Here is a 13,798-nt window from a genome sequence, read left to right on the forward strand (position 1 = left end):
CAGTGCTACGGTTTCACCACCCAGGCCTGCAGGCTCTGCGCCCATCCTCGCGCAGTGGGGCCTGTACAGCATCAGCAGCCCCAGCTCATCTCTCAGCTCCAGGTGGTTTATTTCATCCCTCTCTGGACACGTCACGCCCCTCTTGTCTGTAATAAGAAGTCCGCCGTGTCCTCTCTACTCCACCCTCTGTTCTTCCCAGACCCCAGGCCAGAGACTAGGAGCCATGCCTGACCTCTCTCTGTCATCAATGCCTACCTCAAAGCCACAGCTCCTTCTCTGCATTCCAGCCACCCTCGCCCATCACCAGCTTCATCTCTCCCTGGGGTCTCAACAGCAGCCCCCTCACCATAGAGAATGAGTCCTGTGGCTCGGAGTCAGGCCACCTGGGTCCTACCCCAGCTCCTCTGCTGCCGAGCTCTGTTGGAGTGTGGGCCTGCGCCTCCGCAGCGTGGGGCCTCGTTTCCTCATCTGCAGGGCGGGGGTGGTACTGGGCATCAGCCCATGGGGGTTGCAAGTAAGCTCCCCTGTGTTTATCAGCTAAGGAGGTTCTGCCCTGGCTGCTTCCACTGCACGGCCTCACACAGCAGTTGGAGCGGCATCTAAAACGCATCAGCCTGATCCTCTCCTTAAAACTCTTCAGGGACTTCATGTTGCTCTGAAGACATACATTCACTCCTAAGCATGTTTTCCCAGCCTGGCATTTGAAGGGCAAAACCAGGTCTCTGCCCTGCTCAACTCCTGCCCTGGGCCCTGCACCCTTTATTTCAGCCTGGCCAGATGTCTCTCCCCATGCCCGCTCCTGCCATGGGGCCCAGACACGGGCTTTCACCCTCAACTATCCTCCCCGCTCTCCACCTGACACCCTCTCCGCATCCAACCTCACCTCTTGGAGAAGCCTTCTGTGACCCGGCCAGCTCGTCACCCATCATGTGACCCCATGGCACCCTCTCCTCCTTCACCACACTCGGCACTCCGGTGATGATGTTATTAACTCTAGGCAGCCATCTGTTTAACGTCCACCTTCCCTCTCCAGGCCACGGCTCCATGAGGGGAGGACGCAGTATGTTGTTCTCCATTTTATGCCCCATGCCTGGAATATAGTAGGGTCAGCATTTGTGGATTCATTGCCTACCTGTCTGCCCCAGGCACTGTCCTTTGGTGGGATGACTGACAGGCGGTGTGGAGGTCCAGGTCCCATGGTGCCAAGAAGAGAGGTCAGGAGAGCCTGCAGAGCCGGGAGGGAAGGAGGGCTCACCCTGGGGAGGCAGAGGAAGGAGAAGGTGGAAGAGAACTCTAGGCCAGGCATCAGGATGAGCATGAGGATAGGTGTGCTGGCAGAGAAATTAGCCTGGCTAGAACACAGGGTCCTGGGTTAGAAGGGAGCAGACGGGAAGGGAGGTAAAGAAGGCATCAAGCTACAAAGATCAGGGCTTAGCCCAGGCCCAGGTGAGGGATCGTTCTGGAGCCAGCACCAGGGCCCAGCCTGTGACTGAGGTGGGGCTCAGCATGTGAGTGGGGTCAGGGCTCAGTGTGTGACCAAGGCTAGGGTTTAGTCTGGGGTCAGGATCAGGGATTAATATAGAAAAAGCATCTGGGGCCAGGTGTGGTGGCTCACACCTATAATCCCAGCACTTTGGGAGGCCGAGGCAGGCAGATCACCTGAGGTCAAGAGTCCATGACCATCCTGGCCAACATGGTGAAACTTTATCTCTACTAAAAGTTAAAAAAGAGGCCGGGCACGGTGGCTCAAGCCTGTAATCCCAGCACTTTGGGAGGCCGAGACGGGCGGATCACGAGGTCAGGAGATCGAGACCATCCTGGCTAACACGGTGAAACCCCGTCTCTGCTAAAAAATACAAAAAACTAGCCGGGCAAGGTAGTGGGCGCCTGTAGTCCCAGCTACTTGGGAGGCTGAGGCAGGAGAATGGCGTAAACCTGGGAGGCGGAGCTTGCAGTGAGCTGAGATCCGGCCACTGCACTCCAGCCCGGGCGACAGAGCGAGACTCTGTCTCAAAAAAAAAAAAAAAAAAAAGTAAAAAAAGAATAGCAAGGTGTGGCAGTACACACCTGTAGTCCCAGCTATTTAGGGAGGCTGAGGCAGGAGAATCACTTGAACCCAGGAGGCAGAGGTTGTAGTGAGCCAAGATTGCACCACTGTACTCCAGCCTGGGTGACAGAGGGAGACTCCATCGCAAAAAAAAAAAAAAAAAAGAGAAAAGGAAAAGCATCTGGGAGGTTGGGCATGATGGCTCATGCCTGTAATTCCAGCACTTTGAGAGGCTGAGGCAAGCTGATTTCTTGAGCCCAGGAGTTCAAGACCAGCCTGGGCAACATGGCAAAACCCTGTCTATACTAAAAATACAAAAATTAGCCAGGCATGGTGGCGTGTGCCTGTAGTGCCAGCTACTTAGGAGGCTGAGGTGGGAGAATCACTTGAGCCCAGGAGGTTGAGGCTGCAGTGAGCTGTGTTCACATCACTGCACTCCAGTCTAGGTGACACAGCAAGACCCTGTCTTAACAACAACAACAACAACAACAAAAATAAATAAATAAAAAGAAAAAAGTAAAAGAAAATGCATTAGAGTTTATTTTAGGGCCAGAGTCAAGGTGTCTGTGGCTTTTGATTTGAGACTTTCATTAAAATGTTTTTCCTTTGACTAATATCTAAGTCTGCCCCATAAATTTCTCTTAGATATCTTCCCTCTCCTCCATCCCCATGTCTGTCTCTCTCCTGGACCACTTCAGCCTTTTAACTCCTGCCCCATGTCTAGACCCTGCCTCCCCACCCCTACCTGTTCTCTGGGGATCAGGGTAGGGATTCTCTAAAACACAGCTCCAGGTATTCTGGCTGCCTCCGCCCCTATAACCAGCCGGGAAGTCACTGTCCCCTGGAACTTTGCATAACTTGGAGCAATCAGAGGCCAGGGTGGCTGGACAAAGTTCAGGAAATGTCATTTCTCAGCCCTCATTTGCCTGTGGGTATTTCTGTGCAGCAGTTCTGTGTCCCTACCTCTTTGGAGCACACATAGATGCAAACAGGCTGCCCCATTTCTGATTGCTGCTGGGGTTATAGGGACTTCCTCTGCTTCCCATCCAGGAGGAGTCTGTGTTGTTGCCTAATCAATACCTCCCATCCCTCGTTCTGCTCTTGAGAATCCCACTGTCCACCCACAGTCTACGATGGTGGGAGCAACGTCCGCTCCTCTCAGCAAGGGTGGGCAGGATTGTTTCTTATTTGAGCCCCAGGGTCTGAGGCTCACAAATCTTTTGCACCCGAGCTTCTATTTGCAGGTTGCCTCAAATTAGTCTACCCTGCTTTTCCCTTGCCTGGAGTTGCTCTCAATGAAGTGACCTGGGGTCTCAGCTGAGGCCGCGTTTAGATTCATAGTGTAGAGCAGCCAGGCATCCTTGCTTCTGCCTCTGAGCATTCTGAGCTGTCGCAGCCTCGCCTCTGGACTGTGCCAGTTGTCACTGCTGGGAGGAAACAGCTTCTTTCCCCACAGTCGGTGAGGCCTCCCTGTCCCCAGTGTAAACATTCCAAGGAAACGTGATCGACCTTCCTGGTGATACCGTTGGTGTCCTGTCACTGGGCTTTGGACATTCCCTGCTGCCCCCACCCACCTCCTTAGTATTAAACACAGGACCAGATGCTGGTGGGGCCGCCTCCTCCATGCCAAGCAGCTGGGAGCCCGGGCAGTTGTTTGGAGCACAGTGAGGTCATTTCAACACTGTAGAGCTCAGATCTCAAGGAACCAAGTTTAGCCAAGAATTCCCCCAGGGTGGGTGCCCAGATGTGGTGCCTGCTGAGGCGGTGGGGCTGGCTGCGCGGAGATGACGCCCCCTTCTCCCGGCCTCAGTATAAGCAGGTGGAGCAGTACATGTCCTTCCACAAGCTCCCGCCCGACACCCGGCAGCGCATCCACGACTACTACGAGCACCGCTACCAGGGCAAGATGTTTGACGAGGAGAGCATCCTGGGCGAGCTGAGCGAGCCCCTGCGGGAGGTGAGCTGTGCAGCGGCCCGGCGGGGAGGGGAGCCAGGCCTTCCTGGCAGCCAGCTCCCCTCACCTCCTCCTTCCCGTGTCCCAATCCACCTCGTCCGGCAGGAGATCATCAACTTTAACTGCCGGAAGCTGGTGGCCTCCATGCCACTGTTTGCCAACGCGGACCCCAACTTCGTGACGTCCATGCTGACCAAGCTGCGTTTCGAGGTCTTCCAGCCTGGGGACTACATCATCCGGGAAGGCACCATCGGCAAGAAGATGTACTTCATCCAGCACGGCGTGGTCAGCGTGCTCACCAAGGGCAACAAGGAGACCAAGCTGGCTGACGGCTCCTACTTTGGAGGTGAGGCAGCCCCGGGCCCTGGGGGACAGGGCAGCTGCTCCCAGGGGATGGGCTGGGGAGACACTAAGGGGACAGAGGCAGTGAGCACCGTTCGTGGCCACAGCCTGGAGGGAAGTGTTTGTGAGCCTGGGTTAGGGGTGTCTTAGTCAGTCTGGGCCCTTGTAACAAAAGTGCTGTAGACTGGGTGGCTTGTAAACCACAGGAATGTATGTCTCATGGTTCTGGAGGCTGACCATCGGAGCTGAGGGGGCCAGCATGGTTGGGGCTAGTGAGGGCCCTCTTCTGGGCTGCACTGCTGACTTCACGCTGTGTCCTCACGCGGCAGAAGGAGGATGAGCCAGCTCCCTGGCCTCCTCCTAAAAGGGCACTAATTCCATCCACCAGGGCTCCACCCTCATGATCTAATTACCTCCCTAGGCTCCACCTCCAAATACCATCATGCTGGAATTAGGGGTTCAACATATAATTTTGGTGGGAGGACATTCAGTCCAGAGCAGAGGGTATGTCCCAAAGATGGGAAAGACTGTCCAGCCCCCATTTGGTGGGGAAGAGGCATCCAGTGTGGCCACAGTCTGGGGGCAGGGCCTTGTGAGCCTGCCAAGGTTTCTGTGCCAGGTAGTCAGGGCCAAGGTCAGGGTGGGCAGTCCCCGTGGCTTGGGCAGGCTGTGCATGCCTCACCCTGAGTCCTGATGCTCTGCCAGAGATCTGCCTGCTGACACGGGGCCGGCGCACAGCCAGCGTGAGGGCCGACACCTACTGTCGCCTCTACTCGCTGAGCGTGGACAACTTCAATGAGGTGCTGGAGGAGTACCCCATGATGCGAAGGGCCTTTGAGACTGTGGCGCTGGACCGCCTGGACCGCATCGGTGAGGGGGATGGGCCGCAGGCGGGGTGCGGGAGGGGCAGGAGGGCAGGGCTTCTCTATGCCTAAGCTGGGCCGCCACCTGATCTCCTTCCCCGCTCCGCCCTGAGTGCCTGCTCTTGTTCCGTGGCCCAGGCAAGAAGAACTCCATCCTCCTCCACAAAGTCCAGCACGACCTCAACTCGGGCGTCTTCAACTACCAGGAGAACGAGATCATCCAGCAGATTGTGCAGCATGACCGGGAGATGGCGCACTGTGCACACCGCGTCCAGGCCGCCGCCTCTGCCACCCCGACCCCCACGCCTGTCATCTGGACCCCGCTGATACAAGCACCACTGCAGGCTGCCGCTGCCACCACTTCTGTGGCCATAGCCCTCACCCACCACCCTCGCCTGCCTGCTGCCATCTTCCGCCCTCCCCCAGGATCTGGGCTGGGCAACCTCGGTGCCGGGCAGACACCAAGGCACCTGAAACGGCTGCAGTCCCTGATCCCTTCTGCGCTGGGCTCCGCCTCACCCGCCAGCAGTCCATCCCAGGTAGACACGCCGTCTTCATCCTCCTTCCACATCCAACAGCTGGCTGGATTCTCTGCCCCCGCCGGACTGAGCCCACTCCTGCCCTCATCCAGCTCCTCCCCACCCCCCGGGGCCTGTGGCTCCCCCTCGGCTCCCACACCATCAGCTGGCACAGCCGCCACCACCACAGCCGGGTTTGGCCACTTCCACAAGGCACTGGGTGGCTCCCTGTCCTCCTCCGACTCTCCCCTGCTCACCCCGCTGCAGCCAGGTGCCCACTCCCCGCAGGCTGCCCAGCCACCTCCCGCACCACCCGGGGCCCGGGGAGGCCTGGGACTCCCGGAGCACTTCCTGCCACCCCCACCCTCATCCAGATCCCCATCATCTAGCCCTGGGCAGCTGGGCCAGCCTCCCGGGGAGTTGTCCCTAGGTCTGGCTGCTGGCCCACCGAGCACGCCAGAGACACCCCCACGGCAGCCTGAGCCGCCATCCCTTGTGGCAGGGGCCTCTGGGGGGGCTTCCCCTGTAGGCTTTACTCCCCGAGGAGGTCTCAGCCCCCCTGGCCACAGCCCAGGCCCCCCAAGAACCTTCCCAAGTGCCCCGCCCCGGGCCTCTGGCTCCCACGGATCCTTGCTTCTGCCACCTGCATCCAGCCCCCCACCACCCCAGGTCCCCCAGCGCCGGGGCACGCCACCCCTCACCCCCGGCCGCCTCACCCAGGACCTCAAGCTCATCTCTGCATCTCAGCCAGCCCTGCCTCAGGACGGGGCACAGACTCTCCGCAGAGCCTCCCCGCACTCCTCAGGGGAGTCCGTGGCTGCCTTCCCGCTCTTCCCCAGGGCTGGGGGTGGCAGCGGGGGCAGTGGGAGCAGCGGGGGCCTTGGTCCCCCTGGGAGGCCCTATGGTGCCATCCCCGGCCAGCACGTCACTCTGCCTCGGAAGACATCCTCAGGTTCTTTGCCACCCCCTCTGTCTTTGTTTGGGGCAAGAGCCACCTCTTCTGGGGGGCCCCCTCTGACTGCTGGACCCCAGAGGGAACCTGGGGCCAGGCCTGAGCCAGTGCGCTCCAAACTGCCGTCCAATCTATGAGCTGGGCCCTTCCCTCTTCTTTCTTCTTTTCTCTCCCTTCCTTCTTCCTTCAGGTTTAACTGTGATTAGGAGATATACCAATAACAGTAATAATTATTTAAAAAACCACACACACCAGAAAATCAAAAGACAGCAGAAAATAACCAGGTATTCTTAGAGCTATAGATTTTTGGTCACTTGCTTTTATAGACTATTTTAATACTCAGCACTAGAGGGAGGGAGGGGGAGGGAGGAGGGAGCAGGCAGGTCCCAAATGCAAAAGCCAGAGAAAGACAGATGGGGTCTCGGGGCTGGGCAGGGGTCGGGGTGGCCAGTGTTGGGGGTTCTTAGAGCAGATGTGTCATTGTGTTCATTTAGAGAAACAGCTGCCATCAGCCCCTTAGCTGCAACTTGGAGCTCCACTCTGCCCCCAGGAAGGGGCTGCCCTGGGGCGTGCCCTGGGGAGCCTCAGATGCCTGCGACCTTGGGAGAAAAGGGCCAGGGCCCTGAGGGCCTAGCATTTTTTTCTACTGTAAACGTAGCAAGATCTGTATATGAATATATGTATATGTATGTAAGATGTGTATATGTATAGCTATGTAGCGCTCTGTAGAGCCATGTAGATAGCCACTCACATGTGCGCACACGTGTGCGGTCTAGTTTATTCCCATGTTGCCAGGATGCCCGGGTCACCTTACACCCAGCAACCCACCTTGGCCCGCAGGCTGTGCACTGCATGGTCTAGGGATGTTCTCTCTCCAGTCCTCAGGGAAGAGGACCCCAGGACTTCGCAGCAGGCCCCCTCTCTCGTCTCAAATCCAGTCCCAGCCTGACCTCTCACCACACGGAAGTGGAAGATTCCCCTTTCCTAGGGCCTCAGGCACACCCCGCCACCTCTGGGGCCATCAGTTTGCCCATCTGTACAGCGGGAGGTGAGGGGAACTTCTGTGTATTGAGTCTGCTCTGTGCCAAGCACTGGTTTCGCACTTTACACACGTTCACTCCTTCAGTTTCACGAAGACCATAGGGTGGGCACTTTCATTCTCCCCATTTAGCAGATGAAGAAACAGTTCTGGGTAATTTCTCCACCATCATGTAACTCGGAGTGGCAGAGTGGGGACTGATTTGAGGTTCAAATCCACGCCTGCTTGAGGCCCAAGTCTGTGTTCCTTCCATCAGAAAACTGTTGAGGGGGTCTGAGGTAGATGGTCCCCAAGCGTGGTGCAGAAGGAAGACACCAGATTTTGGCAGCAGTCAGGCCTGGGTTTGAATCCCAGCCCTGCCACTTCTTAGCTGTATGATCTTGGGCAAGTTATCTGACTTTCCTGTCACCTCATTTGTAAAATGGGAATCATCATGGTACTGCCTCACAAGGACCTATGAGGAGGACCAGATGCGAAAAATCTATATGTGAAATGCCCAGCCCAGCGCCTGGCACATAGCATGGTAGGTGCTCAATCAATCACATTTCTTCTGCCCCTCATATGCCCAGCCTATTGCTCCAGCAAACTATGTGAGAGCCCAGGGAGCTTTGGCTGAGGGCTCCAAGACTTAAAATCTCAGGACTCAGGAGGTGGCTGGGCCTCCCTAAGGGCCCAAGGAAGGTGTGTGGCCAGAGGTGGGTGGGAGCCAGGCCTTGAGATGTGGGAAGACTTCAACAGGGAGAGAGGGAGGGAATGGTGGGTGGGATGGAGTATATAGCGGAGAGATTCCTGAGGTGGATGTGGAGTGGTGGATCAGGGCTTTGGGAGGGAATCCGCAGGCTGAGGGGTCAGAGGGATGGCCTTGGGTGATAGGCTAAGGGATTGACTGGGCTTGGTCCTGGCAACTAGGAGCCATAAGCAGGTTCCAGATTGCAGGAACGAGAAAGCAGCTCAGATGCCTTTGGAGGCACCATCCTCCCTCCTCCCAGATGGGATCCTGCCAGAGGCAAAGTCAGGGGTCTGCCCCTGCCTATAGGGCCAGAGCAGGTATAGCTGCAGTCCCTAAATAATGAGATGGGCTGGCCCCACATTATCCGTCCAGAACATTCCATGCTTCAAGCCAGAATGTTGGCAAGATCGAGTTTTGCCTTGAGCTATCCTGGGATGTGGGAAAAACCGATTTCTCCATAGATGGGCTGCAGGGAGTGGGAGGTGGTACTCCAGGAGAGAAGTGGGTGAAGGTTCCTGGGATCTTAGGTAAAGACTAGATGCCGCCTGGTACTGGTCTGTACTGTGCTGACTCAGGAGTTCTGAGAACTGGAAGGACTTAGCCTCAACCTGAGTTCTGCACATACCCCTTCCCCTTAAGGAAGGCAGCTCTGAGAGGCAGCAGTACTTGATCCAAACCCACAGTCTTGTCCTGGAGGCAGCAGGGGTGAAGGTGGAGGGTCCAGGGCCGTGAGGAGGCTGCTTGCCATCAGATCCCGGCCTAACCACCCTCTTCTCTACTTACACACACATGTATTTTATAATAGCTCTGACCCAACCTGGCCACTCTGCAGAGACTGGGACAACCAGGTGCAGGCAGTGGGCCCTCCCACACCCAGTCACCTACAAGGAATTTTCAAATCTTCCACTTTTAAAACAGAAACCGGTAAATGCGCCGTATTGTATATTTTATTTAAATAAAAAAAATTCCAGCACATGCTGCCTTCCTCTAGGGGCCAGGGATGGGGGTGGGGGTAAGGTCATTGGGGAATCCTGGAGTCCTGGGAACTGGGGTGTGGAAGGCAGGGGACATGGCCCAGAGGGCACATGTGGGCCCTTGTGTATGTGCAAACCTATGCCTGCAAGAGCATGGAGCTGTGTTCTGTGCGTAGAGGTGTGCACGGGGGATGTGCAAGGCCTGGCTATGGACACAGGTGTGCACACGATTATGGACTGGTGAGAATCATTAAGGAGGAGGGTGAGAGTGAGTGGGCATGTGTCCTTTGCTAGTGGAGGGGAGAAACGCAGGAGTTGGGGAGGTGTGAGACCCTTGCCACTCCCTACTGCCAGGGCTGGCTGAGGAGGAGGAGGGTGGTGAATGTGCACCTGGGCTCCATCCAGCTAGATGCTGAAGAGGGGGACGCCAGCTTAGTGTGATCAGGTAAGCTCTCAGAAGTGGGAGGGTGGCTGGAGACACAAGGTGACTGGACAATGGGGAGGGCATCAGAGGGGTGACCGAGGGGTGGGGGCACAGCGCTGGGCTTCTCTGTGGGTTGTTGGGGGCTTGAGGGCAGAAGCAGCATCTGGGACCTCTGGAAGGAGGCAGGGCACGGACTCCCCACTGCTGTGCCTGCTCGAGGGGCTAGGCCTGGTCCCCGGGTGGCCCCTTTCCCCACCAGTGTCTCTAGAGGGTTCCTCCAGGCCTTGGGACTTCGCGGGGTCAGGCAGAGGCCCCCTCCCGGGCCGGCGACGGGCGACTGGAAAGCCAAGTCCCCGCGGCTCCCGCCGGCATAGGGAGTGCCGTGTCTCCCGCCCCAGGAGGGGAAAGTCCTCGGAAAAGGGCAGGAAACCCGGCTGCCGTTCCCCATCACCGCTTGCCAGGGGATGCTGTTTCCATGGCAACTGGCCGGGGAGTCCCGTTGCTAAGGAGGCGGCTCAGCGGGCCCCGGCGTCCCCATGACAACTGCCCTCTGCGGCCGGGCGGCGGTGCTTCCTTGGGGACCCCGGGGGCGGCAGAGGCAGGGCGCGGCCCTGGGCTGCGATCACCTCCCTGGAGTCTGAATGGCTCAGGCCTGGCCTCTGGGGCTGTGGGGAAGCAGTGGGGACAGGTCCCTCTGAGAGGGAGCCTGCGCGGGTGGGGCATTCGCTGCGGGGCCCTCAGTCACTGTCTCCTCCGTTCCCTGATGCGGGAAGGACACCTAGTAAGTACCTCCTGGGCGCTAGGCCCTGGCTCTTTCCTCTGCTGTCATCCGCCCAACCACCCCAGAGGTCAGAATTTCCCTCAGTTACAGTGAGCCAAAGGGAAAGGGGCTCAGAGAGGTAGGAATTTGCCAGCCCTGTCAGCTAGAAGGAAGGAGCGCGGCTGCACACCCAGGTGCCGAGGACTCAATCTGTCTCTTCCCACTGGAGCCCTGGTGCAGGCAACAAAGGGTGCGCTGACTGTAGAGAATTTTTAAAAAGACAGTAAAAGTGACTAAATGTCGATTTGCTTCCTCTGATCACCATGTACCAGCAATTCAGACAGTGTCAGTGAGAGAATGCTCCCCGCACAGGGGCAGACGGCTCCTCCACCCCCACCGCGAGCACCCTATGCGTCAGCCCCAAGGGACACCTGCTGTGCTCTTGCTGCTGGCGCTGTGGGAAGGCCTGAAGGCACCTTTTCTCCCTAGTGGGGCTAAACCAGACTGGGGTTTTAAAGAGACAATTGGGACAGGGCACAGTGGCTCACGCTTGTCATCCCAGCACTTTGGGAGGCCAAGGCGGGCAGATCACGAGGTTAGGAGCTCGAGACCATCCTGGCTAACATGGTGAAACCCCGTCTCTACTAAAAATACAAAAAAATTAGCCGGGCGTGGTGGCGGGCGCCTGTAGTCCCAGCTACTCGGGAGGCTGAGGCGGGAGAATGGCGTGAACCCGGGAGGGGGAGCTTGCAGTGAGTTGAGATCGCACCATTGCACTCCAGCCAGGGCGACAGAGGGAGACTCCGTCTAAAAAAAAAAAAAAAAAAAAAAAAAAGACAATTGAAAGAGATGCATAAGATCCCTGCCTGGACTCCACATCTCTTCCCAGCCGCTACTCCTCACTCTTCCCACCGGAGAGCTGTGTGCCCTCCCTGTCCTCCTTTCCTCCTCCACCACATGGCTCTGACAATTTCTGATGAATTCACCTGCCCACATTGTGAAATCCAGGGCCTCCTTCCCAGCCCGTGTCCTGCTCTCCTCTTAGCAGGGTGTGACCTCCTCCACCAGGCGCTCCTCAGTGCATGGTGCCCCATCCTCTGCTCACTGCTTCACCTTTCTCAAGCTCAGCCTCAGCTTGAAGGGCTCTTCTTTCTCCCAAAAGGTTGGTGCTCCCTGGGCTGGCCTTGGCCCCCGTCTGCTCACTCCAGATTCACTTCCTGGGGTTAACCTCACCCAGGCCTGTGCTTCCCCAGCCTGGAGGCAAAAGCTTCCCAGAGTTCCCCTACCCCAGTTCAGGCCCCCGCATGCCCTGAGCCTCAGCCTGGGCTGCTGCTCCAGGGTCCCTCACTCTCCTCTGACCGACCACGGCCATTTTATTCTTTCTTGGGTTTGCAGCTTCCGGTGCACTACAAAGCATGCCTTCTCCTCCATCTGGCCCCCTTATTGATTTTCCTGCTTTAATTTTCTTTCTCTTGAGGATGGAATATTTCATACATACTGAAGAGATACATTATGTAAATCAGATATAAAAAATAATACCAACAGCCATGTCTCAATCACTCAGTTTAAGGAATGGAACATAAGGAATGGAGCATAAGGAATACTTTGAAGGCATCTGTGCTGTTGCCCAAGTGTGTCCCTCTCCCTCCCTCCAAGGAAAACCTCTCACCTGAATTTTTCATTACTTTTCATGATACTCTTTCTATAGAAATAAATGACTCTAAAGAATGTATTCAGTTGCACACCAAGGTGGGGAGTGGAGATTGGAAGTAGCTGACTTTGTGGCAAGAATTTTTATCAATAATATTGTCCAGAATTGATGATGTATGGTGACAATAAAAATCAGATTTTGGTCAGCTTTATTATTACTTTCTTTACAAGCAATGGGCCTTTTTATTACCTGCATTAGGGGTGGGCCATACTCACCATCTTCCTACACCACTGAATATATTTGTAATTTTAAAACTTTGCGTCAATGGTATGCTGCATGCATTTTTTAATAATTTGGGTTTTCTTCATTCAGTACTGTAATTTTGAGATCCTACTGAGGCATGGATAATTCATTTTCATTACTGTATAGCATTCCAGTATATGAATAGCCCACCATTTACATACGTGTTCTTCTGAACACAGACATTTCAGTCAATTCTCATTTTTGTGATTAACAGGCTGGCTGCTACAAATGTTCTTGTTTGTGGCTCCTGAAAAAGATGGGTAAGAGGATCTCTAGGCTCTATATCTAGGAGTGGAATAACTGACTCACAGAGTAAATTAATCTTCACTTTACAAGATAATGCCAAGCTGTTTTAAGTAGTTCTAACAATTTCCACTCCCACCTGCAGAGTATGAGAACTGCTCTTGCTTCACATTCCTGCCAATAATTGGAATCATCAGGCCTTCTTATTTTTCCCAATCTAGTCATATCTAATTGTGTTTTAATGTGTAAATCCCCAATTAACAGTAAGATTGGATGCTTGTTCGTATATTCATTTGCTGTGTTTCCTCTTCTTTTTTTTTTTTTTTTTTTGAGACGGAGTCTCGCTATCACCCAAGCTGGAGTGCAGTGGCCGGATCTCAGCTCACCACAAGCGCCGCCTCCCAGGTTCACGCCATTCTCCTGCCTCAGCCTCCCGAGTAGCTGGGACTACAGGCGCCCGCCACCTCGCCCGGCTAGTTTTTTGTATTTTTTAGTAGAGACGGGGTTTCACCGTGTTAGCCAGGATGGTCTCGATCTCCTGACCTCGTGATCCGCCCGTCTCGGCCTCCCAAAGTGCTGGGATTACAGGCTTGAGCCACCGCGCCCGGCGTGTTTCCTCTTCTGAGAAATATTTATTCACATATTTTGACCAATTTTCTGTTGCCTTTTTATTGATTTGTAGGAATTTCACACATCTTTTTGAAAAACTAAATCCTGTGTCCACTATATTTATTGCAAATATCTGTTTATGGTTTGTATTTTCGCTTTTTTTGGAGGGGTGTTTTTGATAAACAGAAGCTTTACACTTTAATGAGGTCAATTTTGGCTATATATATATTTGTCTAGTACTTCCTTAGTGCCTTTTTTGCTTAAGAAACCTATCTTACCCTGATGTTATAAAGATATGTTCTGTATTCTTTCTAGAACTGTGAAGTTTTGCTTTTCACAGTTAAGTCCTTACTTGACTTTGGTGTGGTGTGAAGGTGTAGTTCAATTTT

At 55.2% G+C, this 13,798-nt stretch overlaps 1 protein-coding gene across 1 annotated transcript in view; it reads left to right on the plus strand.

Moving 5' to 3' along the window:
* HCN4 (hyperpolarization activated cyclic nucleotide gated potassium channel 4) overlaps positions 1 to 6,813 on the plus strand; it is a 46,348-nt gene extending 39,535 nt beyond the window's left edge. Inside the window, exons 6-9 of the mRNA XM_011933014.1 lie at positions 3,858 to 4,004; positions 4,107 to 4,347; positions 5,049 to 5,213; positions 5,345 to 6,813. Coding sequence (XP_011788404.1) covers positions 3,858 to 4,004; positions 4,107 to 4,347; positions 5,049 to 5,213; positions 5,345 to 6,813 — 2,022 coding nt within the window. The remainder of the gene's footprint in view (positions 1 to 3,857; positions 4,005 to 4,106; positions 4,348 to 5,048; positions 5,214 to 5,344) is intronic.
* The last annotated feature ends 6,985 nt before the right edge of the window (positions 6,814 to 13,798 follow it).

This window comes from Colobus angolensis, unplaced genomic scaffold (assembly GCF_000951035.1).
Source record: "Colobus angolensis palliatus isolate OR3802 unplaced genomic scaffold, Cang.pa_1.0 Scaffold99, whole genome shotgun sequence".
Lineage (NCBI taxonomy): Eukaryota > Metazoa > Chordata > Mammalia > Primates > Cercopithecidae > Colobus > Colobus angolensis.